Source organism: Dromaius novaehollandiae, chromosome 9 (genome assembly GCF_036370855.1).
Source record: "Dromaius novaehollandiae isolate bDroNov1 chromosome 9, bDroNov1.hap1, whole genome shotgun sequence".
Lineage (NCBI taxonomy): Eukaryota > Metazoa > Chordata > Aves > Casuariiformes > Dromaiidae > Dromaius > Dromaius novaehollandiae.
The window spans coordinates 6,286,527-6,313,241 of NC_088106.1; the positions used below are offsets into that span (position 1 = coordinate 6,286,527).

At 43.7% G+C, this 26,715-nt stretch overlaps 1 protein-coding gene across 5 annotated transcripts in view; it reads right to left on the reverse strand.

The window, feature by feature from the left end:
* MECOM (MDS1 and EVI1 complex locus) overlaps positions 1-26,715 on the reverse strand; it is a 363,383-nt gene that overhangs the window by 194,111 nt on the left and 142,557 nt on the right. For all 5 annotated transcript variants that reach the window (XM_064516591.1, XM_064516589.1, XM_064516590.1 and 2 more), the window contains exon 2: positions 1,939-2,288. In XM_064516591.1, the coding sequence (XP_064372661.1) occupies positions 1,939-2,288 (350 nt within the window). The remainder of the gene's footprint in view (positions 1-1,938; positions 2,289-26,715) is intronic.

Genomic DNA, 26,715 nt, shown 5'->3' on the forward strand with positions numbered 1-26,715 from the left:
TCCATCAGCATCCACATGTGCTTTTCTTGTTTGAATTTAGTAGCTTCCAAAATCCTCAATATTTGAACCGTAAAAAACTGTTCCCTATTATTACAGTATAGTATCAATATCTATGGATGTGAAAATCAGGATGGGTTTCCCTTGATTTCTGTGGGGCTACCCTGCAGTATACTGCCCGAGGATCCATCCTAAAATGCGCTAATTTTGAAATGTGTTAAACCTGCATTTGCGGTGGTGTCTCAGCAGTTTTGCTCAAATTTCTGTTATTGATATCTGAGCTTAATTGTGGTGTGGCTAAAAGTCAGCTTTTATGATTTCCTGGTGCCTTGTTCAAAGAATAAAGATTTCTCACCAGCAATTATATTGCATCAGGGTCTGTTAACTTTATAGAGTTCTGCCAAGTCTATAATTTCTCTTGACACTATTCTGTCATATTGTCACAGGTCTCACAAGTGTTTAAACAACTGGATGGAAAGTTTGGAATGAACTCACTGAGTATTTATTGATAGTTAAAAGCAAACCAAACATTTATTATCCACCATATCTTTGAGGCTCTGCTCCACAGTGAAACTCCATTTTTCCTGGGAAAATGAAACTCCCAGCTATCCAAAGGTCAGTCGTGCCCCTGGAGAGTCATGCAAACTTCTCCCCTTATCAGAAACCTTGTTATCCAAAGGAAAAGTACAGATGGAAAACCAAGATTGTACTCTATTTCTACAGCACATTGTTAAAACTATGAATAAAACTATGAAGGAATGTTTTTATGTCACATTATACCAACTCTAAGGAAGAAAACTATGATCCTCCTCAGCTCAGAAGCCGCATCTGTGCCACAAAGATCTAAGGATTCAGGTGAGGGGCTCGACTAAGGTGCCACTAGATGACGGACAACATGTACCACTTTAGAGCTCAGTGCATTCAGACACCATGAGGCACTGGGGACACTGTTTAGTGCCAAGTACAACAGAAAATATCCTTCCCACAACCCCAAAGGAGAAAATTCAGTGGGGAGACACCTTGTAAACACAGGGCAAGGAGCACTAATACAATCTTTGTCACTGGAGAGCAAGACTGCAAGGTGTAGGCACTGCCAACTGATCCAAAAGAAGAAGAGGCACCACAGGAATGGGTCTGGCTGTGGACCTGCAACCCCGGCAGCTCCATCGGATTATCCAAGTGAGGAACCCACATTGCCCGCAAAAGGCAGAGAAAGTGAGATGCAGCCACGGTGCTCACCAAAGCAGGCCTTGAACTCCTTCACAAAAAGCAACATTTCTCAGAGCATCTGCAGAAGTAACACGATCCACATCATTCCCACGTGTACTAGCTTTATGACACTAGGCTCCAAACACACTTTCATTGAATTAATGGCAGAATTCCCACTAACTTAAATGGAACCAGGATCAAACACTTAGCATTCAAAGTCCCTGAGTAGCACAAGGTTTTGCAATACTAATTTAGCAAACACTAAAAGATTTTAGGGCTATTCTAATTGTTGTCAACAGAAAGTTGTGATTGACAACACCAAAAACAGCACCCAATTTTTTTTCAGATAGCACAGTGCCATTTACAAATCCTCACCCACAGCTATGTTATACTGCAGAACTGCACAAAAGCAAGACAAAAATGTTGAAGAAATGTTCTGATAACACAGCTTCTTCCTCTTCCCCCCCAAAAGAGAGGGGATCTGTTGGTATCCACCCAGACAGACTTCAAGAATGAAGAGCAACAATAATTCCTCCTTTTTTTTTTTTTTTTTTTTTGAGCTTACACTTACACAATTTTCATGCAGTAAGCACCAAAAGGCCATGAAACGCTCCCAGTATACACAAAATATTCCCTGGCTACCACAGGATGGAACTCAAATTCTACAAATACCTCTGTGTTTACAGACATTCAAGAGAGTTCAACAGACCGAAAGAATGTAAAGTGTCTTACCTCCCAACCGTAACTGGGATCTTTAAGGTGTGGCCGCTGCTCACCTACAAAAGGGCCAAACTTTTCCCCTACTTCAATCTTCCTTTTGGTCCATATCCCTAATCCTGCTCCAGGAATGTTGGATTCTCGCAGCTCAAACTCTGAAGGAATGGGAATGTCATCAGGAATGTATATTGGAGCCTTGTAAGGAGAGCTCTCCTTTGGTGTGAAAGCTTCACTGGAGGTTGCTGGAGAAGATGGCTCTTGAACACTGAGGGACGTTGGGCACTGGACATTTGCAGCTTCTCCATCAGCTTCTGGCACTTCCTCCAAAGGAAGTTCAGGAAAGCTTTCATACAAGCACTCGTCACCTAAAAAATAAATCCAAACATTGGGATTTGAAGTAGAGAAATATACTGACAGGTTTTGCATGTGAAACTCCTCTAGTCTGCACATGAAATAGAAAGGACAGTTCAGTAGGCTGGTGGCACCTTCCTCAATCACTAATCCTGCAGCAGAGCCTCATCCTGAAAGGAGCTGAACCTTTTTCCTATTGTAGCGCTGGAGGTACACAGTGTTTCTTAATATTTCTGACATCGAAAGGGGTTTACATCATCGAACACAAGCCTAGCATCAGTGAGCGAATTACATACAGATGTACATGCAGCCACACCCTATTGTCCAGTCTGCTCCAGATAGAGCGCTTTGCATAGCGTCCTCTGTGAAATTACAATTGAAAGCCAGTATTATACGTTACAACTGAAATCTAAGTGAAGTGAAAAGCAGGAAAGCTTTAGTGGCCTTTCAGAGAGACAGACTGAACCTAAAGTAGCCAAAATTAAGTTTGATGGCCTCCAATTAGTCTTTAGAGGAAAGGATCCAGCCTACCACATAAGTATTGGCAAGAACTGCCGCTGATGTAAATCAGCATCTTGCCATTGACCTCCAAGAAACTCAATGGTCTATATAAGTTCAGGATCCAAATAGCACCTTATAGAGAACCTGAACCTTCTCCTTTTACAGTTACAGAAAACTGGGGCAGATCCAAAACACATTAAAAAAAAAATCTCTGGGGCTTAGCCAGCAAACCAAAAAAATCCCCCCAAACCCACTATTTTTGACAGCCCTAATTGTAAGGCTGATTGTAAATTCGCTTCAGTCCAAAAATTCAGAGCAACTTCAGTAGGGGTTTAGCTGCACCAGGAATATAGTACCAACCCAGTAACATAAGCAAAAGGAGCAAAAATGACAAACTAACTGAAAAACTTTTTAATTTTTTACATTCATTTAACTTCATTAATGTTGCCATACTTTTCCCACACACCAGTGCTCATTAATTTTATCCAAAGTAGAAGGTGAGAATACTGTTCTCCGAGGAATAAAGTTGAGAGATTGAGTATTTAAGACCTAAGCCTGAGAATATTTGCATAATATGGTTGGCTCAGCTATTAAAGTGCTATGCTGTGCTTGGCGCTCGGAATGATACTGTTTCAGTGAAGAAATAGGAGCCATAAAATGTTCTTTCAATTTCTTGCTCATTAGAGAAACTCTCCATGGTAGATTAGCACTGTATGCCTTTTCCACTGAAATCTGGTCATAGCCCATTATCTCTCACATCTTTGTTACATATTATCTAACAATGTTATATCTATACTTTCCTGCTTCTGGTACTGCCTAAGACAAACACTGGGACATAACAAATCATTTGAATAGATTGCTCCCATCACATGACTGGCAAACTAGATTCTTCAGCTGCGAGCAATTTATTCACAGCCATGAGCTGTTTTTCTTTCTTTTATGTGGCACTGCCTATGACCTCATGCTTGTCATAAGAAAGTTCAGCTACCCACTCCCTCAGCCTCTGGTTTGGCAGGCTCCCCCCGCACTTTAACAACTGAACCCAATATTGATTAGTTTATCACTTTTCTAATACCTAAGTAGAAAATCCTGACCAACTCAACCACTGAGATGAGATAGCTACAAGGAGGGTTTTTCCATCACTTCTGCTTCAGAAACCGTTCCTGCAATAGCTCAGCATTGCAGAGCTCTGCAAAGATGTTCTTGGACAAACCAAAGCGAGCCCACGGGGCAAAGCGCTCATACAGGGAACCTGCTCTTTGCTTAGCCCGCGAAAGCCCATGCCCACAGCTGTGCTGCCCAGTGCTAATCCATGGCAAGACTCAACCTGAACTGCAGGGAACAGGCAACGAGACACGGAAAGGACAGGGACAGATCTTTATCCAGATGCCTTGACTCACTTCACCTCTCTGCACTCTTATCAGTAGCCATCGCCATCGACTGCAGCAGAAGAGGAGAACGGCGCTGGGCTGGGCCCCCGCGGCCCCGCGAGACTCTCCTGCGCTCCCTGCCATGGCGAGGCCGGCAGCAGTACCGTGTCCAGCCGCGACGGGCCAGCTCCCGTTCGGATTTTTCTCCCCTGAGTGTTTAGATTGCAGCCCTGCCTAAAAGATCTCAGCTGTTTTTGAAACAGGAAAAAAAACCCAAACCTCATGTACACATGGGGTGCAGGAAGAGAAATCACAAAAAGAAAGTGATCTGGATGATGATAAGCACATGGCTCACTGGAAGGGTTTTTTTTCTTTCTTTCTTTTTTTTTTTAAAGACTTCAGGCATCTAAATCCTACTGATTTTCTATGACAGCTGGGTGCCTGACACCCAAACTCCTTAAAAAGTCTCTCTCGCATATTCGTTGCTGTTTTCCCCTTCCGCCAAACAGTCCCCCAGCAAACCAAGGGTCTCCACCTGCCCCACGGCCACTCCACTCCTCTATCTCTTAACTCCCATCCATGAAACACGGAAGCGGCTCAGGCAGCTCCCCGCAGCAGCAGCGAGCGCAGCGGCCCACGCGGCACCTTCCCGGCAGGGACCACGCTGCCCAGGGCTGTGCCTCCCGGCCCCACGGGCCGCCCCGCACTGCCCCACAGCAGATCCCGTCCCGGGCCGGGCAGAAACCGAGCCCTTAAACCCTTAGCAAATGTGGGTCTGCAGATGTTTCTTCTCCTCCAGGGACAGTCCAGTCTAATTCTTCTCTCGCAGACTCAAAGGCCTCGGTTATACTTATCTCAGTCATTCTGGTTACACTAGTTTTAGCCATATAGGGTCAAACCTGCAGCTGATAAATTGGCCTCTGGAAGTTTGGCAGGGAGACAAATCCATTTGCGCTAGTCTATTGTGACTCCTTTGATTTCCAGCAGCCACACCCAATGTCGTATTTAAAAACGGGCTTTCAGCTTGAAAGCTCTGGAAAATATAATATGCATTTATACCCTGCAGCTTAACAGTGTGGGTAAAATGGATTGCTAAAATATTATTCTGCTTGAAATAGCAACATATTCTAGCAAAAATATATTTTAAAACCTCAAAATAAACAAGAAGCTGAATTGCAACCAGCGAAGAAAAGGCAAGACCGTTTAGACATCTTTGCAAAACTACTGATAGAAGGAGCTATATTGAAAGCAATGTGCATTTACTGAGAACCTGGTCTTCCTTTTCCAAGGACGTGGGACTACTCTCTTTACAGTTTACACTGCCATGGATCAGAAGGATCCAGTGAAACGGTGGGATATTGCCTGGTAGACAACCTTTGCAAGGTTCGAGTGAGACAAAGGGACTGTGCTTCCACGTGTCATTTTCTACGGGAACTGCAAACCATTCACACAGATAGCATTGCAGTTCTGAAATTCAAGATGGCTTCTTTAAAGCCTAATAATTATCCCCATTAGAATTGGAATGAAATAAAATTGAGGCCCCTGATAAGGGAACAGATGAGATTAGGTAATGTGGAAGTTTAGATATTGGCCTCCATAAAATTCTTCACTGCTATTTTGCAATAAAAACATGAGTAAGCTTCAAAGGAAACCCAGGAGGAAAGGTTAATTGCTGCTAAAAGACCAGGGTGGACACCTGCGTTTGCACTTTTAACACAACCTTGCATGCCAGCAGGAAAGAGTCCACGTGGCCACGTGCTGGGGACACGGCTGGTGAGGACGGGAGAATCATGTGCCAAAGCTGCTACTCTAACTCGGGGGCCTGGGGTCATTTCAAGGCAGAGCGCTCCTGTGCATAGCTGGGAGGAGAGGACTTCCTTCCATTTGGATGGCTCCTTAACAGCGTAGCATGCTCTTCCTCTCCAAACGGAATTAAATAGGAGGCACTAATGAACGAGGGAGACAGAGGTTACTGAATGCAACCAAAGCTGCTTTCCAACTAGCTGCAATTGCTGGTGAGTCAAAGGCTGTTATTTTTCAAAAGCACACTGGGCCACACATTGAATGAAACTATGTCTTTCTGTAGCTAAAATGCCACACGACAGCATTACATATCAGAAAGAGACGCTGTAGCCTAATAGAAATATGACTGTTTCAGAGCTATGTTGAACTATTGAACTACTGCTCAAAGTTCACACACCCTCCAAAGATCAAATCTGCCCCCAGAACTTCAGACAAACCAGCCTGTAACAGATATGTATGCACACTTTTACAAAAAGTGTTGTAACATCATCAGTTTCCCCTTCTCCTTTTCACAGCTTATCTATTCTCCCCTTCTTCAGCCAATTTGTGCATGAGGACATATATATGTTTACTGCCAAAATTACTACTGACTGATAAATTCTCTGGCACATAAATCCGTCACTTGGAGTTATGCACATGGCCACCAATGACTTAATCATAAACTAGATGGCTGATTATTCCGGATGAAGGAGGTAAGCTGGAAGCAAAAGCATCTAGGGAGCCTCCTTCAGAAGCGTTTCTAATTCCATCATCTTCAGAGCAGGATAAAATAAGAGCTGAGATAAAAGTGGAAGAGGATCTTTCCACCTGAGAGGATAGATATAGGTTCACGCCTGCAACTTCACGAAAGCGAGAAAGATGACCCTAGCCACAGTGAGTAGGCTCCAGGAGAAACCCAGCTCTGTTGGATAAGGAGAAGTATATCATATGCCAGGATTTCTGAGCTCTGCTAGTGCTGATGACCATGTCTGATGAGAGTCTTTGGTGAGTCATGCATTAATGAGGGCTTTTGTGGGGGCATGTTAACATCAGGATAATTAGTCTCATCCTGAGTAAGGCCAGGGAGGACCTGAATGTATCATGACATCCTGAATTGGACACTTTAAAGGGACTGGAGTCCATTTATATTTGACCCAATGTTTCTACTTGGTAGTGAGGAAATCAACAGATTATTTGCAAGCATATCTAAAAAGGAGGCAGGCATTTCCTGCTGCATACAACTGGGACACCTTTATCTGAATTTCTATTTGGACAGGTATTAAAGAAAAGACTGTTACAGGCAGGAACCGATTATATACCCACATAGGTACAGAACACAGAAGGTCAGGAAAAGCTGAAGAATAAGAAAAGGAAATCCATTAGCTTCTGAAGGTATAACTCAGTGATGAACTAAATGGGAGCCACCTGACAGTCTTGTACTCAAGCAGGTATGGTTTAGAGATGGCCTCTTTTATGTCCCCTAGAGAAGGTGAGAAAGATCCTTAACTTTGGAGACATGCACAAGAGATCAGGCTACTGTTACTGTCTTCAGACATAGGAGGGACTCTAGCCAAGAACTACATTACGCTACATGAACGTTTTATCAGCTAACGTACCTGAAACTAGTTTGTGCCGCTCCCTATTCACAGAACTGTTCTGTAGAGCTGGATCTAATAACAATTATTTATTATTATTTGTATTGTAACCCGGTCTGGTGGCCCCATGCAGGATCCCATTGTGAAAAGCATCATACAAACTTAATCTTAATCAGTTCTACTGATGTAGAACTCAGAAGAATAGAGCTAGTAATTCCTGGTTAGGTAAAAATCATAAACTTAACAAGAGAGAGAAAAAATGGTTTACAAATAGAAAGCTTGGTTGGAAAAGCACAGAGACTATTGGCAAGTTTAAGGGTAAGGGCAGTGCTTGAAGAAGTTTTGAATCATTTTTCATACTTGCATTACTTGAGCCTAAAACAAGCAAGAGAAAACTAAAGCTATCCTGAACACATTCAAAAGGTCCAGCCCTGAAAGCCACACAAAGTGCAGAGGAGATGGTGTTTACATGGACCATCCCAGCAGGAAATTCTGTTTTTATGCATATGGGCTATTCAACGAGAGCAAGGGATACAGAATGAGACCCTAGAGTTTGCTATACAGTGGGCCTGTCATTTGCCCCAAAGGCCAGATTCTGATTTCTGTTACATGGCTGCTAAATCCAGAGTAATTAGTTTAGACTTCCACCAAAGAATAAATGAGATCAGTGTCTGTCCTGGAGTTAGCTGAAGCCCGTAGAATTTCTCCAGACTGACACTAATGTAACAAAATGAGAGCAAAATCTGGTGCCCAGATTTTAGCATTCCTTTTGTACTCGTTATTCTGCAGATTACAGATGGCATTCTCACAGCTGATTCGATAAAGCTCCCTTTCCCCTCGTCGCTACACAACAGAAAGCCCTTCTTGCAGCACAGAGCTTCGCATAAAGAAAACCATTATGCCCGGCCAGCAGAAGAGGGAGTTGTAGCAATAGCCTGCAGAGACAAAGGAATGCGAAAAAGGTTGGAGAATACAAAAATGTCCAACTTTTTAGACTGCTCCACTACGGCCTGGATCGTGTGTTTGAAATGAAAAGGGAATTAAGAGTGGATTATTGCTCCAGCGCCACTGTGCAAAAGGGCCGGTTCTTTGGACACTTTCTGTTTGTGCATCATTGTAAAATGCACATTGGTAACAAAAATACAGATAATTCACAAGAACTCAGTTACCAACATTACCTGTCAAATAAAAAAACTTCCTTGTGTGCAAAGCAGGTTTTTGCTTTTTTAATTATTCTATCTGCTTAAAAAACTGAAAACAAGAGACTCAGTGTGAGAAGAAGTGAGTTCCTGAAGGAAGGATGAGTACGAAACACCAAACCCTTAGAAGAAATATGTCTGCAGGTAAATCAAAAGCTAAGTTACACACGCTTGAGAGCATCAGGCCTTTGCGAGAGGATAATTTCAACTTTGCCAAGCGGCAGTGCTAGACCAGCAAATTCATAATAAAGTAACTGCAAAAGGACCTGTGCGTCGTTTCTGGAAATTCTCACTATCAGCCTATACAACAACTAGTAGCATTTGGTGCTCTGTCCAGTGTCATTCACGTCTAATTGAGTAACACAGTCAAAAGCATCTGATGTGGACCAGCCGCTGGCTTTTAATGAGGGTGCAGCACTGAGAGACTACGGGTCAAACCGTGCTCTCATTTGTGCAGGAGCTGCTCTCCTTGACGTCGGGGGAAGTTGCACCTGTGTAACTGAAAAGCAAGATTTGGCTGCTTGTGTCCCTGCACATTTTCCATGTGAATTACTGTAAAGCATGCAGCAACAAAGAATTATAAATGTTGGCTGGCACACACTGAATTTATTTACAAGCTAAGTCTAATTTTATTTATAGTTCCAGTACAATCATCTCTGGTAGAAATATTTATGTTATCTGTACTTCTAGTCTGTTAAAGTCTAGTGCAATCATAAACACTGTTGAAAAATTATTCACAGTTAGCAGGGTTTAAACTACCCATTATATCACCAGCTAGTGCCAATAAACTTTGGTGCAGGTTGATAAAGTTTCCTCAATGGAATAGATATATATTTGGCTTTCAAAGTCTTCTCTGGGTTACATTGAGTGGGGGTAAGAACAGGGAAATGCCAGCTGCAAGGGTGGATATACCGTGGGCCAGATCCAGAGCCTGCACTGAGTCTGTAGAGACTCGCACTGCCTGGGGAGGCAGCCCAGCCTGCACTGAACCCTAACCGATAGCTTAACTTGGTATTTTGGTAAAATATTTCAGCTGAGTGGTGTTGCTGCGGCTAAGGCATGCTCACCAGCTCCCTTCACAACACTTTAGACGGAGCAGACTCAAGGAAAAAAATTCTGCCTTGAAATTTTAGGCACTGAGTACGGGCCATTAGTGAGGCAGGCAGGCGGATTAGAGGACCCAGCTTTTGTTCATTATTTGATTGCCGTAATGGTAAACCTGACATATATTCACCCACTGACACGGCAGGAGCAGCCAATATGTTTAGGAGAAAACTAAGGACAGGAAGGTTAAATACGAGTTGGTGAGATCAGCCACTTATATATAGCTTTTGTTGCTCAGCCCAACTCAGCAAATACTATCTGGGAAAAAAATCTGAGTAAATCTGTATCAGCTGCAGTGAGACAGAAAGGGAAATGCACTTGAACAGTTATTGACATGGTGAGAAACTATTGCTGCAAAAGAACATTTTTAATCAAAACAATTACTTAAACCTACAGTAGTGTAATCAATGTAAATGAAATTTTATCTCAATGTAATAAATCAGTGTAACTGAACTTCTTTTTACTCATTAGCAGACCTTTACTGTTTTAAACTGAGATGTGTCACAAAGTAGCACTGGAAATCACATGCCTCTTTCTAACAGAAAACAGTAATAAAAGATGACTATTCCACCAAATTATAATGAAGACAGATAACAGAGTGAATTATAAAACAAAGGTTATAGATAGAGCCTGAGCCTTGTAGAGGTAATGACTTTTAATTGGATTGAGTTTATCATATTTTCAGAGGTACAGTACAACCAGAAGGAAGGATTAGAATTATTTCCACATTTCATTATTTGGCATAATGAGAAAGCAGAGGGAGGTCCACCTCCCTGATGTGTCGGGTAAGCCACAGGAGATGTCGAACATGTCAGTAGCTGGTAGCGTACCGGCCTGAGACGCGGCTGCTTTTGCTTCTGCAAAGTGTAATCACTTCAGAGAGGAACAAAAAAAGCCAGGTCATGAAGTTTGTTTGCCAAGGGCACTGGGAATAAAAAGGAATTTAACCCCCTGCTTGCAGCAGCCCCTGCAGCACTAGCCTACAGCACCCACACAAAGAGCCGCGGGAGTTGTCCGAGAAGGCCGGTGGTTACGGCAGGGCTTACGCTAGCCCGGCTGCCGGGTGAAACGTGGACCGTGCCTCGGCTTTTGCAACGCTGCGGGGCGCGACAAGGAAGCGGCCGCGGCGGCAGCTGCAGGGGCTGTCCCCTGCCTCATCTCCTCGCCCGGGGCTTTCCGCAGGGATCCACCTCGGCGCCTTCGGGACCGAGCGGCGGCGGCACCTTCCTGGGCTTCCTTCCACGAGGGAGGAAAGCGGGAAGACCTGCGCGATAGCCGTGACGCCCCGGTTTGCATGCTGTACTCAAGCATCTCAGGGAGGGCTAGAGTGCCACGGGGTTTGCCCTGAGCTGCAGTGCAGTGGGGACAGCAGCCTCTGCACAAGCAGCCAGACAGCTTTTTAATTATACAATTACACTGAGAGATGCTTAATTATATTTGAGTGACACTGTGATACAGCATAGTTAAGTCCTTGAAACGCTAATAGAAATACTCATAACCAACAGACTAATCAGAAAAAGTATCAAACGATTAATCCGGTGATGCTGTCCACTTCCAGATCTCAAGGTCTGGCAAGACTATTTTCCCCCATTTGTTTCTGAGCAGATACAAAGGCCACCATTTTTCCTGCAAGCGACTTCTCAGCAGCATGTGAGGTAGCTATATCTCCACAAGGTCACACAATAACTAACTGAACATACTTAGCTGATTGGAAAATCATGAATCTTAAGAGCAGCTATACTTCATGTTATACACGCGAGTACGTTCTGCATCATACTGTAGGGCATCAACGTATATTTATAGTGGACATTGTTTGGAGGAGGAAAGTGATTATATATGCATATATTTTTTTAAAATAATCTTTGGGACAGTTTTATTTCATCATACAGAAATATATTTTTATTTCTGGCTGCCAGCATTGATTTCAATGGAGTTTTTACAGACACAAACGGCAATTTGTTCTCACTTGTTTCCGTGAAATCCCGATCGTCAGCTCACATTCACACCTTTGACAAGCTCTTCTCATCAGTACCTCACTCAACACAACGCACACACATTTCGTCAGGGTGAAGGAATCTTTCCCGTTCCATTTTTCCAGCAAACAAACCCTCTGAACAGGTTCCTCCACACTGTCTACGCTGATGCCACCTTCTCTTCACCCCAGACACCGTTCACTCCTCTGAACGGTTACACCGGGGGCTCTTTGTCCAGACAAAACCAAACCAAATTCCCCTTGTCACAGTCGCACATTTTAAAGGAACGTTTGTTCTTTTTCAATATCAATAAGATATTTGCCATCAATAAAATATACCTGGGGTTCTCTGCACGTCTCAAAAGGCAAGTGTGTCCCAGCAAATCGGGACTGATGGGGCACAACCCTGGCCCCCTTCAGGTCCGTGGGGTTTTGCTAGTGCCTGCAACGAAATGAGCCTTTCGGCAGCGATGTGGACAAGGTTCGTTCGTGGACCTCATAGCGGTTGTTGTACTCACCCAAACACAACCAGATAAAAGCTCTTTACTGCCCTGAAGCAAGACAAGAGTACACGGTATTATGACTTTAAACAAGGAAGGACACAGAAGAGAACTGCACCGGTTATACATACTTACTATTCTCCATTGCCTTTCTAAAAGAGTTTATTTTTTCTTGAAAATATGTGGCGTACATGAGTGTGATGAGCTACAAGGATCTGTGGCAATTATTTCCCTTGGCCTTTGTATAAGAGGGAGGAAAAAGCTGGGCTTTTCACAACAGTGCAACCATCCGTACAGAGATGGAGAGGCAGAGGGATGCAGCCCGGAAAGGGTGCAGTGGGCCGGCACACCCGGCGCCAGGAAGAGCTACCAGCAGCTGCACCAGGACGGACTCCTTTCCAAAACACATTTGCCAACCCCCTTTCTAGCTCATTATGTTTGTTTGCCACCAAATATTTCCTTCTGCGCATCTCTCCAGACACCTTTTTTCCCCACGTGCAGATTTACCGAGGAAGAGGGAAGAGAGAAAAACCCAACTCCATGCCATTGCTTGCCTGTTAGCCTCCACCTCCCACCATGCCTCGGCGTGGGATCCTCGCGTGGCCGCCACGGCTCCCCTGCCCGCTTATTAGGGCAGCTAAAACAGGCTGCGCTCGCTCGTTCCCCACTTCTGTGTCATTTTCCCCATATTTTGTCTTCCTCCATTACTGAGGGAAGGTGTTTGAAAAACGGGGTTTAACTTTCCCCCTGAAAACCCTTCAGCTTCTCTCCATGCTCTTTCATTGCTTTCTCTTCCCACTACTCTCACAAATGCCTCATTTTCTTTTCCATTTTGTTACCAAAAGATCATGAAAAAGGAAAACATCCAGAAAAGTTAACGAAAAGGAAGAAAATCCAAACCCCGAATATTAAAGCTTTGAGGGTTTTGCTGAACAACCAGGAGGTTTTTTAAAGAAAAAGTGTTTGCAGAAATTAGGTAAATCCAGGATGTTGTCACCTCTTCTCTATAAAACTGCTTTTCATGTAATTTAGAAAGTTCTTTGGGAGTGTTTATCTGGCCATATTTTTACCTAGCACTCCCATGAATTTAAGTTCTCTGCGGGTTTACTGCTTTGAGGTTTTCAACACTATCTAAGCTGGTCCAAGAGTTTTCCACTCTTGCTTCTCTCCCCTGATGGTGGTCTGAAACAGATGCCAGTAGGTGCCTGTTCCCTCTTCTACAAATATTTGCAACCTCAGCCAAAAAATATCCTTTGCCACACTCTTCACATGGATGCAGACCGGCCCCTCGCTCTCTGTTCACCCTTTTCCCCTTTCTTTGCAAAGTGATTGGATCCATCGGTATCGCTACTCCCGCGGCACCGCTGGGGCCGGAGCCTTGCTGTGTTAGCTCAGCTACCCTAGCGGCTCTCCCTGCTCTTTGCGTGTGTTTGGAGACCTCTGCGCAAGCCAAGCGCTGCGCTCTCCAAGATTTGCCAAGCCCAGGAACTACTGGGGAGTTTGTGACCGGCAAGGAGCAGGGTTTTTCAAGACCAGCTGGGGACAGAAGGTTGAGAAGATATTCAGACACACTCAGGAATAAAGAAAAGCCCTCCGTAGCGCTCGCTTGACTGCTCGGTGAGGCTGTGCAGTCCTGGGAGTCAGCAGCTCTGATACTGCATACTACATTGCTTTCTCAAATAGGTCCAATCACAAGTTCTCCTTTTCCCTCTCAGGTTTCCTGTTTCCTACACGGGATCACATTACCTCATTTGCTTCAGATGAGTCTCATGGTGAACAGCTCATATCTCTCTGGTGCTTTGAAGATGGAAAGCAGGACAGTATATAAATGCTAAGTATTCTGGTACCACCACCAGACTGTGGTAAGAGGGAAGGACTAGCACTCTCAATTCTGGTCACATCCACCCTCCGAAATCAACAGCGACACCAGTGCGAAACCAGCACGAGGCCCCTGCTGTGAAACAGTTAACATCAGTCAGATCTATCTCGACTTTAAAAAAAAAGTGAGACTACAGTTTATTTTACATGGCTTCCTGGTCAAAGCCTCAAACGTTTTGTAGATATTTATTGATATATATTAACTGTAAAGAAAGTTAACTGCTAATGTAATTTATTCCACTCTTTGTTCCATACACCTTGTATCACTTTCTACGAAGCTGTTGATCTTGGAGAAGCAGAGGGATCCTGGTGAGCTGCTAGCAGAGAGCGATAAATCAGCACTCTGAAAGCTTCTGGTTCATCCCAATAACTTGGAAGCAAATTTGAAAAGTAATCTTTTTTTCAGACTGGCAATCTTCATGAGTTCTATTGTTTTCATGTGCAGTCTGATCTATACGACAGCTTAAATAAATACATAGAGCTTAATGGACCAAATTCAGCCTTAGTGTAATTGGATGCCTTGCCATTAGAGACCTTGGCCCACGCAGTGCTTTCCACCCCAAAGGATCAGAAGACCCTATAAGCTCATACTAACATGCAGTTATTATATACTTTAATTCTACTTAAGTTATTATGTCACTACAGACTAATCTTCTGCTATAAAGGATACTTAACTATATATCTATTTATGTTTACAGACAAGGATTTAAGTACTGTTTATAATGACAAGAATATATATATACAAAATGTATATGTAATATAATACAGTATATATACATAGAGACACATGTGAACGCCTGGAAGTGACAGAGTCCTTGAGCAAAAATGAAGAGTAATCTTTAGGCAAGGAAAATAATGTGTTTTCCTAACATTGTTCTGAGAACGAGTTAAGTTGCTTTTGCTGAAATTTTCCTCCCAAAATAAAGCCAAAAGCACACAGAAATTTTTAAGCTAAACAGTTACATTTCACAAAGCTACAAGCATCGCAAAGGGGATCTTGTCCGATGCCTTTAACTGCAGTTTGCAATATCTGTGCCACAGAGGTAGAACAACAGACTGATACGACCGGTTTATGCGGCACTTGCTCAAGCAGCGGCAACACAACGGCTGCTCACAGAAGAGACCTTTCAAGTGGGGAAACTTCATTTCGAGCTTTCCCCATTAGGCTCCTCAGAAGCAGAAGTAAATAGCATTTCCTCCCCAAATAATTTTCGAAGAGAACACTAAACTCATTTAGCTGACCTCCTCCACGCTCCTGCAAACATTAATTCGGCAAGCTACGCGAGGCCATGCATACCGGCAGGCACGTTGGAAGAAAGGCCTTCAGGTGTCACCGCGAGGACTTCCCGAGAGTGCTGGGTGCACCGCTGTGCCTCTGTTGGGCAAACCGCAGCTGTGTCGATGAGCAGGACTGACCCACACTCACAAAACAAATAAAATAAGCAAGTTGTCCTGACTTCACCTCCATTATTCCTTCCCCTACAAAGCCACCATCCAGCTGCGCTGCAAAGTGCTCGTTCAGGGATCACATGGACCATAGCTCACACAGGATGAGCTGAAGATCAGCAAGCTGCCTGAGCATGTTCAAAGTGAAGAATAAAATTAGGTGAGATTTGCACAAGTGCCCACACTGGATGCAAGGAAAAGCTGCCTACTCTTGAGAGTGTGAGGTTAGGGACATGGGAAGGTCAGACGGAAGAAGGGTGACTTGCAGGGGACGAGCGCTGTGCGAAGCCTGGCCGTGCAGATTCCTGTACTCTCGCTAACATGAGCAGAAACAGTCTGCATCTCCTCCTCACACTGCGGCATCCCTCTTTCCCAGTTAGAGCCATTGTCGTTCCTCTTTCCTGCAATATCAGTATCTTGGCACCTACAGTACCAGGCTCTCGGACATCCAGGTCTCATGGGAAGCACAAACACAAGCCCAGAGCTTGAGCATAATTCCCCCCAAAAGCTTAGCCAGGTGCCTTGGCCCTAAAGGAGCTTTTGTCTGGTAGAAAGTGCCTGCAGAAAGCATGTTTTCAAGGGCCAGAGCCTGCCAGCGACACTGCCCGCTTCCCAAGCTCTGCTGGCAGACTCCTGCACGCGTAAAATGCCCAGCAGGAGAGTTCCTTTCCTTCCCTGCTGCTTACCGGCAATTTGATCTCGGAGTTAAGCTTGAGCGCTCTCACCAGAGGCCAAACCCTCCGGCACTTACTCCCGACGGGAATTTTGCCCGAGAAAAGGCTGCAGAATCAGCTCAATGTCATTGTTTGTCCAGGTATTTTAGCTGAATGGGATAGAACAAATAAATACCATTTATTGTTTAAAGTGCAAATCCCAGCAACTTCTTTGAACAGGAGCATTTGGTAGTTGACACATCTGCGGATGTTTTAAATCATAAGGGCATCTACTCCATTTTGCTTTTAATGTGTTTGTGTGTGAAGTTCTTTGTCATTCCAGCCCACCTGTCTCCGAACACAGAAATCGAAAACAGGAGTAACTCTCGAATTTCACCTCCATTTAATCCATCACAGAAAGTGCACTGTTTTTGCACTGTATAAAAAAACACCAGGACATTTAAACAAAGTGACACAGATCATCAGCAGATCAACTGAAAATGACAGCTCAATCAAACAAATGTATGTTGAGAATTTCCACAGGGCAGCTCTAGCTGAAGCCAAACCAAATTTGTTTAGTATACATAAGTTAGCTGCTTAGAAACATTCAGTATGCTGCTAGCCAGATGATGACTTTCCCAGATAAACATCTATTTAACCAAATATCCCCATCCATGAAAGTGCTAGCAGCATTTTGATGTATTCTCCTAGTCTCTTAAAAATATGACTTTGCTCCAGTGGCAGGCCGGTACCAACCCACCCACTTGGCACCTATGTAAAAACTAAACACTCCTTTAAAAAAAATGTTATAACCACCAAAAGGTAGGCAAAACTCTATAATCCTCACAGAGTGCTTCTGGCAACCAACACATTCACAAAGTGGCACTAAGAAGAAATACAAATTATGAACTTGGGAAGCACCAGAGAAAACTGTACATCCTGTGTCAGGTATCAAACACATGGAGAGGAGAAGATTTGTCTGATTCTTCTTTTAAAGCCAAGTATTCCTACTGAAGTCAATGACAAAACTTCTGTTGATTCCAGAGGTGCCACATAAAGTTTTCATTGAGGATATAGATTTAAGAGAACTGCCCTTTATGATCCTTCCCCCTTTCTGAGCCGCTTGTCTATGGTGTCATTTATTAACAGTAGAAGTGGCAAAAATAATCCTGTTTTTGAGGATTAGTGAGCCATTTGGCAAATACAGTGTAGGGGTCATCAAGATACGCATGAAGTTCTGCCAAAATCAGATGCCTAAGTGAAAAAGGCCTTCGGCTCAGACAACGGGAGCACTCCCTGCTCCCAGCAAAGCCAAGGGGAACCCACTGGCAGGATTAGAAGAATGGGGTCCTACATCCACTGAAATCAGTGGCCGAACGCTCACCCGAAGCGTTTGGAGGGTGGATTTTATTTGGGGTACCATCTTCACTGTTGATAGGGAGTCTAGAGAACAGCCTGGCATTTGGGGGAGACTCGTAGCTCGGGCTGCACGTGTTCAAGCTCGGCACGGGAAGCGTAACCCCGGCTGCCTGCGCCACTCTGCCCGCCCTTGTATCACTGCCCTCCAGAGAGGTGCGGAGGGAGGACAAGGGAATACTTTTTCACAAAGTGCATATTTAGCCAGTGGCACTCCTTTCTGCAGGATAGTCCTATAAATTTATACGGGGTCAGAGAGAACTGGATCAGTTCACCGAAAAAGCTCCAATCAGGACTACTGAATTCAAAGTCTTCATCTCCCGTTCAAGAAGAGCCTGAGCCTCAATCTGTCAGAGGCCGGGTGATATTTCAGAGCAAGCATGAGTAGCTTTGCCTCTATCTTATGCTCTTCCCTAAGGAGATGCTATTGCCCACTACTACGAAAGAAGGAAGCAGGTTAGTTGGACATTTGACATGACCTGACCCAGCCCAGCCACTCCTTCATTATAAGGACCTGTATGATGTTGTGTGCTGAGACACTCACACATCACCTGGAGTGACTGGGTTATTTCTCTTGCAATATATAAATTACAAGTTTTGGGAGAACCTCTTTTATTTTTTATTTTTTACTTATGATTTGTTAAAATAAATAGATTTAAAAAATAAAAGCTACTAGACAATACATATCGGCTCTTCAAAGTTCTGCCAAACAAATGAATGACTATGAAGCACGTTTTCTGATGGACATCTGCTTACTACTTAATATCTACAGAGAGAATATTTACAAAAAAAAGGGCAACAAGTCACAGAGCATGCAACGCACACTCACCCGGAGGCTGCACGTTTACATAACAATATTGGAGCTACGTGTGATTGAAGTGCAGAGCACAGACGTTTAGAGATTTGTCATATGGGCAGAAAATACACCAAAGGTGGGCTAGGAATTAGCTAACTAGTACCTAACCTAGAAAGTACCTCACCGAGAAAGCTGTAAGCTACTACACTGTGTTAGCAGTGTATTATGCAACAACACAGTAAGAGACAAACATAATTTGTGCAGCCTTTTCCCTCCAGAGGAGGAGGCCAGGCAGTCCCTGTCTAAATGCAGAGACCCCGTTTTCCTGTTCTCGTCGCCACCAGATGCGGAGATGCACCCAACCTGCAAGATGAGTAAAATCAGCCTGGGAAGAGGATGAGGCCCTCAAGTGCAGGAGTCTGGTGAAGGGGAAGGAAGGAGAAAAAATAAAAATAAAAAGAGGATGAGTAAATGATCCTTCTGTCTCATAGCCACAGGAAAAGATTTTGCAAACACAGAAGTTTTCTATGTTATAAAGCAAACAAGAATTCACCAACACACACTTTTGAATACCTTGGGATTTCTTTAGAAAGTGTCCATTTGGGGGAGTTTAACTCATGAGTATTGAGTGCCTGATATCTCTAACTAGCGCTGCCATCATTATCCACATTGCTATTACCGTATCTTTGTGTTGCCAGGTCACGGAGAAGGCTATCCATGGCCACGGAAGAAAGGCAGAAAAACACTGATGCGGTAACAATCCAATTCCTGCACTAGCAGAGCTAGTCCCGAGTGGCAAACCTTGGATGTAGATCTAAGCCTCGCTTTTGCCAAAGTTCACAACGGATGTATCCTGATGCTCATGCTCAAACCTGGGCCATCCTGCCGAAAGGCAAAACCGAATGGTTGACATATTACTGGGGAAGAAAAACAAGGGAAAGTAGGGTGAAGAACAACCAAGTTCAAAGCACCCGCGTGGGATGACCGAGGCGCGAGCTGGCGTGGGCACGTACCACCACGCGTGCAGCCAGGCAGCGGGCTGCCTTCTCTGCCTGCTGGAAGCTCTCTGGTGCATACTGGTTTTTGAAAGCTGCATTTCTCCTAGCACAAAGAGACACCTGATGATATGGTGCAGACATCGCAACACTCAAAGCTCGTATTATTTCCAGAGACACATGACTACTACTTCTCTTTTCCCCTTCCACTTCCCCTGAAAGTAACACACAGCGAAGCACCTAACGACACACACACAACCAAGACATTTAAACATGGTTTAATCTCCCAAATTAACACTCCAGCCCGAGAGAGAGAGGAGAGAAGCAACTGTAAAATAAATAGGAAAAGGAATAGCCCCACCCTGAAGAAAAAGAGAGAGAGGATTTACTGAGTTTTCGGTGGTTTCTGCTTGTGAGCAGCACGGCTGTTTCCAGATTGTGTGTCAGGAGCTGCAAATCAGCTCGGATGATACCTGAACAGATCTGCAGTATTACTGTCTTCCTTCTCTCTAATCCCAGCTATAATCTAAATATAAACGACACCTCTCAACTAGTTAAGCTACACTTTCAGTTTGGATGGCAAAACATATTGAGGACAGAGAAATGCAGGTTATCGCAAGTAGCAGATTTAAGTTCTTACAAGGAAGCCAAGAATCCGACTATAAAATGTTCGTGCTCGTTGTTGCTCCAGAACTCCCATTCCAGCTTTGCGAAGAGAGCGATTTAATCCTGAATGAGTTAAGGGCATCAGCGCAAATGGCAGAAGGCAGTGGGACCAGCAGAAATCTCCTTGCCCTACTGTTCTGGAAGGAATTCCATAAGGGAACTATACAAAGGGATAAAGCTTTTCTTTCATTTTCTACAAGTGGCCTGACTCCCCGAGGTGTGGATCACCTATCCTGTCCATGGTAGGAGTCCAGCACCTCAGAAAACCATGGCAGGGAGCTCAAAATTGGACATCCAAACCAGCAGCAATCTCTCAATTGCTTTCAAATGCTGCAATTTTTGTAGTTTCATCGTTTTATTAGGAACTGTCAGTGATACTGCTCATAGTGCTTACACCAGAAATGCCATAAATTTTAATTCTGGTTCAGGGCTAATCAAACACAGTCTGTAGTACAACCGAACAGGTATTGATAAGTTTAATACGAATATGGATCAGAAACCCTCACAAGCGAGCAGTGACAGAAGTGAGAATCTAGAAACTCTGCCTCATAACATGAGCAATACACAGAGATCTGCGAAAATCAAAGCACAGGATGCACCATGGTTTCCACTGCATTCCTTAGACTTAGAGATCTGCCAATAGTTTGCACGTAAGCATGGGGACCTTCAAAAGAGCCGATTTTGTCCCAAGAAAGTACAAAACAATCACTACAAAGGAAAGTAATGAAAAATCCTCCTCCTGAACAAACATACCTTAAAAATAAAGTGTAAATCATAAAACCCTAATGAAAACAACGACTCCTCCCCCCCAAATTGCCCAAATAATGGGATGAGGAAGTTTTCACTGATTAGATTAAATACTGTGAAGCACTTTCAAACTCCCGTAACGAACCGCTTCGTATGCACGCAGCAGATGACCGCTGACAGAAAGCAATACGACACGGACAGAGCAGTTCGGGGTACAAAGAGGCAAAGCAAAGCCTGATCCAGAACCCTTGGGCAGAGACCTTTTCTCTCCCAAAATGCATGGGATAGAGTTCTCCAGAGTGATATCTACATCAGCCAACGACTGTCAGGGAGAGAGCAGAGTGGGAGGTTTATGACTGAGGTCAGGGGAAGAAAAGCGAGGCTAACATTGAATGTTTTTGAGAACACCAGTACTTGAAAGTAAACTTACTGCCCTGAGGACACCATCAGGCACAAAATTTTAGCCTCGCAGCCTGAGACAAAATGCTGGAATCTCATACAAAACACCTTTTTAAGAAGATTCCTCAGCTCAGCGAAGAATATAGCTAAACAGGTCATACATCACAGGACAAACAAAGTGATGCCCAGAAAAGAAACTCCTTGAAACGCAAGGTGCCCATATTTATTCTACCCCACAGACTCTGAATATCAAATATTTCAATCGTACAGGGGTTCAGTTTCCTGCCAGTCCGCTATGCTCAGCCTGGGATCCGAGAAGCCCGGCTGTGCTCCTCGCGCTTCCTCCCTGCTGGCTGAGCGCAAGGCCCACCTGGGACCGAGCTGCAAATCTGGGGGTGATGCCCAAGCCCCAGCTGGACCCAGCTCTGACTCCTCGGTGCGCGCTGTTGGCCATGCTAACAGGGACACGGGCACCCGCTTTGTGCCCAGAGCTGCAAAACATGAGCATAGGTTTGCAGTGACAGAAGGGAGGGGAACAATCACAAAAATAAGTTTCTTTACTGTTATTTGTCTAGAGATATTTTTGTTCTTTATGGTGTTCCCTTTTAAATATGCCAAAGCCAACAGAACACACACGTTCTTCTGATCCACAGCAAAAAGAGCTACAAACTGTAAACTTGTAGCACAAAGGGATTCATGCCTGCTGTTAGAAAACCTCCAAAAGTATTTACTTGCAGGATGGCACAGTCTATCAGGACACTGGAGCACTAGCACGATGTTCGGAGGCCATTTTTCCACATCTCTGCCAGCAGATTGTCTTTGCTCCACTGCTCATAAGAGCAAAGGGGTCTCCTGGCTTTCAGCGACTGCTGCTCCTTTCTTTAAAACTGATAACAAATACCTATTATGGAAACAGCAGTTGTCCCATATCCCTTCCACCTCCTCATCCATCCGACGTGAGCAGGTGTGGTGGCAAGGTGAGCGTTCAGAAGGTGGAAGGGAAGGCAATCCTCGCCCCTGAATTCAGGAGGCTTCTGCTGCTGATTTCAGATGGAAACACTCTTTGTCTATTAGGGTTTTAATAATGATGAATAGTATCTTTATAAACAGTCCTGCCTGGCACTAGCAGGACTAGTCCAAGGTTGCCTCAGAATTTTACTCCTCTTATTGCTAGAAATCTAATTTCTGGCCTCAGAATATTCATGGCCACTTTATTACCTATTTGTGCTTGTTCCAACATTGTCCTTTAGCTTAAATGCTTTGTTGAGGTTTTTTTCCATCGTTCCCTGTGTTTACCACCTCCAGTGTCAGTCATAACCTTTATCAGCCTTCATTTTCCTCACCTAAACAAACCATGCTTTTTAGTTGATTCTTGTATTCAATTATCAATCATCAGCTGCTCAATGAGAGTGAACGCAACTCCAATACCGAGCAGCACCGAAAGGGAGATAACATCCCAGCCACAGGGACAAAGACAACACTAAGTCGTGTCGAGGGAAAGCATACAATGAATTCATAGAGCAGGAGAGAAGGGAGATCAGGGCGAGGGAGAACTGAAAGCAGCATCTCCCCTTTCAGTGGGTTAATATCACTTCCTCCCTGTATGGCCACAGAAATCATGTCCAGGACAAGTTCCTCTTAGGAAGCAATTATAGGAAACCAGCAGTGCAGAAGATAGATCTGTTTCTTAGCTCTTCCACATGTCACTTTTGAGGAAGGAACTGGTCATGTGATTCACTTCAAATCTAAATGTCTCCAAAGCAAAACATCCCTAAGTGTTAATATTATCTACTGTCCGTACAGGTTCTCAAACTATGCAAAACACTCCGAAGCATTTTACAGACCAATCCAAAACGCATCGATCAAATTCTGATCTCTCTGCTGTTAAAGGCAAAACGCTGATTGATGACATGGGGCAAGATGTCATTCGTGATCTCTGTTACAATATTATCAGACTCTGTCACACAAGTTTCAGATGTACCATGTATGTCTGTGACAAGCAAAGTGAGGTAGAGTGCACGAGGACAAGAGCTACACAACGTGATTGTTTGAGCTGGTCCCAATGTTTTGGACCATTTTTATTTAATCAAAATAGGAACATTTTAGGAAATCTACCATTATCGAAGACTTTTTCAACGGGAAGATTTCTGAGTTCTGAATACAGGCAGACTCCCTGATCTGCACATAAGGGAAAGAGAGAGAGAAGGCTTTTCTTTTCAAAGACCATCCTTTGAAGAAATTTGGTCCTACTGACCTAAAAAATTGTTATTTTTATATGGCTCCCTTTCATAAGACTTTTCCCAAAAGCTTTGTTTACATTCCAGGGCAGGGAAAAAAAAAAGAAAAAGAAAAGAAACATAACAGGTTTCTGTAGAATATAAGTAACATCCTAGAGGCAGCTGCAATGAACATGCAGTTACTCAAGTCAAGCTAAGTACGCTCTAACACGTTAAAAGTTGCTTTTAATTAAAATACTTATTAGTATCATTTTGCTTGTTGAAAGTATGATAAAAGATGAGAGTCTGCAGAAGGCATGCATGACTATTTCTAACACTCACTAAAGAGTAAGAGAAACCATTTTAGTTCCTTACCATATTCGCACTTCACTTCACTTCTCTCCACTTCTGGGAGGGAAGCAGTCTGCACACAATCACACCCCTCAGAAGAGGGATGCAAACATCGCTGGTTAATAGATGTTGAGGTTAACGCCAAACATTTCAAAGCTTCTCATTAATTACTGCTAATTGTCATAGCAATCTCCTTTCTCCTGTTTTACATCATGAGCAAATGATTTTCCATTGCACAGTAGGTGAGTAGAGAGATGTTTAGGAAAACGTAATTAGTTTCACTAATTAGTGTGATCCAATTTGAATAATTTCTATTTCTTTCTGTATTTTTTAAAATCACTCAGTGCTGTTAATTCCATATTCTGAAAATCCATTCCATAAATTAACTAGCACTGCAAACCTGCTCCTCCAGGAAAAGCAGGCTGTAATGGCCGAATATCCCTAACGCAATATTGCCCAAAACTAAAAATGAAAAAGCACTCAGAAGGCACAACTAAGAGGATACTATCTTGCCAAAAAGCACACACCTGAAACAAGTTACCTACTAGCAGGGATAGCCACACCTTATATATTTTTAATTAAATAATTGTATCTGTTCACTTTGCCTTTCATCATCAGCTAGGTCAATTTGCATTTGGCAACTCCCGTGCTTGAGTCACACCGTCATGTTTCCCTTTTCATGCCCAGCTGGAGTTTCAGAATAAAGGCTCATCCAAGGCAGCACATGGCAACCTTGCAGGCAGAGTGGAGGAGCTGTACAGAATTTGTCCCAGAGCTTTGTCAAAGCTATTTTCAGTCATTTTAATATGTGGCAGATTTGACCAGGCAGCACAACTGCTAAAGAACTTCTTCATACCCTCAAGGAAAGTGCGATAGTAAGTTTGGAGGTTTAAATAGACTAACCGAATGGTTATATCTTTTTGCATCATTCCAAGAGGATATTTCCATTGAGTCCTCCAGAGCTGAATCATTCATTTTCTTCCTAATGACAAAAATGAAATATTCTCTCTGTGTATAGAGCATGCCATGGTCGTAGCTTGATTTTCTTAAAGCTTCAGTTTTGGCTGAAAAATATAAGCGACGAAACACCTACTGCAGTTCCTTTGGCTGTTATGAACCAAGCAGGATGCTGAGAGCTGCTGATGTGGTATAAATGAAAATACATTCATTTATCCAATATTCCAGCCACCACTGGGGCCGGTGTGCAACGACAGGAGGCCAAACGCAGTGGTTTATGCCACTGAAGCCTTACAAGTCCATAGTGTTAGATTACCGGGAGCTGGGTGAATAAACACAGGTAATGATTTATTCAACATGTTTCTGTTTCACATAATATCCTGAGCAGACTATGATTTTCTTTTACACATCCCCTATTCAAATATACTTCTGGATATTTTTAAAGTCATGACTGACTGGAAATACTCGAAATTTTAGCTGTTTTGTTTAGCAGTGAGCAGTCAAAGCAAGTCACATGGCATTGTTTCTACCTCCCCATCAGATGAGCCCTGCACATTTCCAGCACAAGTTCATGCAGATGTGATATTAACATTCACCTTCTGCTGTAACTTTTACCAGCAAAATAGTAAACTCAGTTAATAATGGAAAAGAATATTCATGGTGCTTTCTTGACAGCGTTCCCTCACCTCAGGACTTGTTATGGTAAAACAGAATATGCAGTGCTGCTCGCATTTGGCACCACTCCATCACTCAGATACTGCTGTAGTTATAGACTGGAACAGACCCGGAGCAGTAAAAGCCAGCATCTAATTGTAAAACATAAATGTCTTCCTGATGTAGCTGGGCTTTCTAGGAGGTTGCTGCCATGACTTGCCTGGCAAGGCTGCAGCCCATCTCCGTTAGTCGAAACCTACAGCTCCTGACCTTTGCGCTGCAGACTTTGGGGCAGCTATTGTATGGAAACGCCATCTCCTCCGCACTTTGAAAGAGTTTGGTTGTTCTTCTCAATGGGACACAATGTGAAACATGACTGGCAAGTTTTCTGCATAAACAAACCAAAGCGCTCTCACTCACAGAGCTGCCTTTCTTTTCGCAAGACCTACTAAAAGCTTGGAGTCTCCTTGAATCTATTAGAAATCTTTCCCTGAGAGGGGAAACAGACATTGTAAATGAACCATGACTTAGAAGCCCCCTTGTACCAGCAAATATCCTACAGATTCCAGAGGAATTTTATGTCATGCCTATTTACCTGTCATACTAGTTCTCACCCTATGATTCATTTATTTTTAATGCTTTCACCAGCTTTTACTGATACTTTTCAAGGTGTTAGGGTGTCCCCTCTGCAGCACTTTCGGATTTGGTTGCAGAACTAATACACTGTAGCAACATATAGAGTATATTGTTCAGATGCTTTGAGAAAAATAAAAAGCAAGCTTTCCCCATTCCCTACATACACATGCTCGCATATAAAGGACTAATAAATTGGAGCAGCCAGTAGGCTCTCCAAAAAGCCTAGCAAGCATAGTGGGAGTGCACACATTAGAAACACTGCACTACCCAGGTTGGAAGGGACCTCGGGCCATCCGCTAGTCCAGCCTCCTGCTCCAAAGAGGGCAAACGCCGAATCCAACCCAGGCTGCTCAGGGTTTGCTCCAGTCAGGTCTTGAAAGTCTGCAAGGATGGAGATTCCCACTATAGACCTAAGACCTATAGGTAGAGAGAGATCTTGAAACGTGAAAGTTACTGGAACTTAGCTTCATCTATATTCACTTCTGAAAATATCAAAGCCACCCTGCAAGCTTCAGAGCGGTGCCAGCCTATTCCCAAAGTCCTGGGCAGGCTTTGAACACTGCGCTGCCGTGCCTGCTCCACGAGTGCTCTTGTTAGGGAGCTCATGT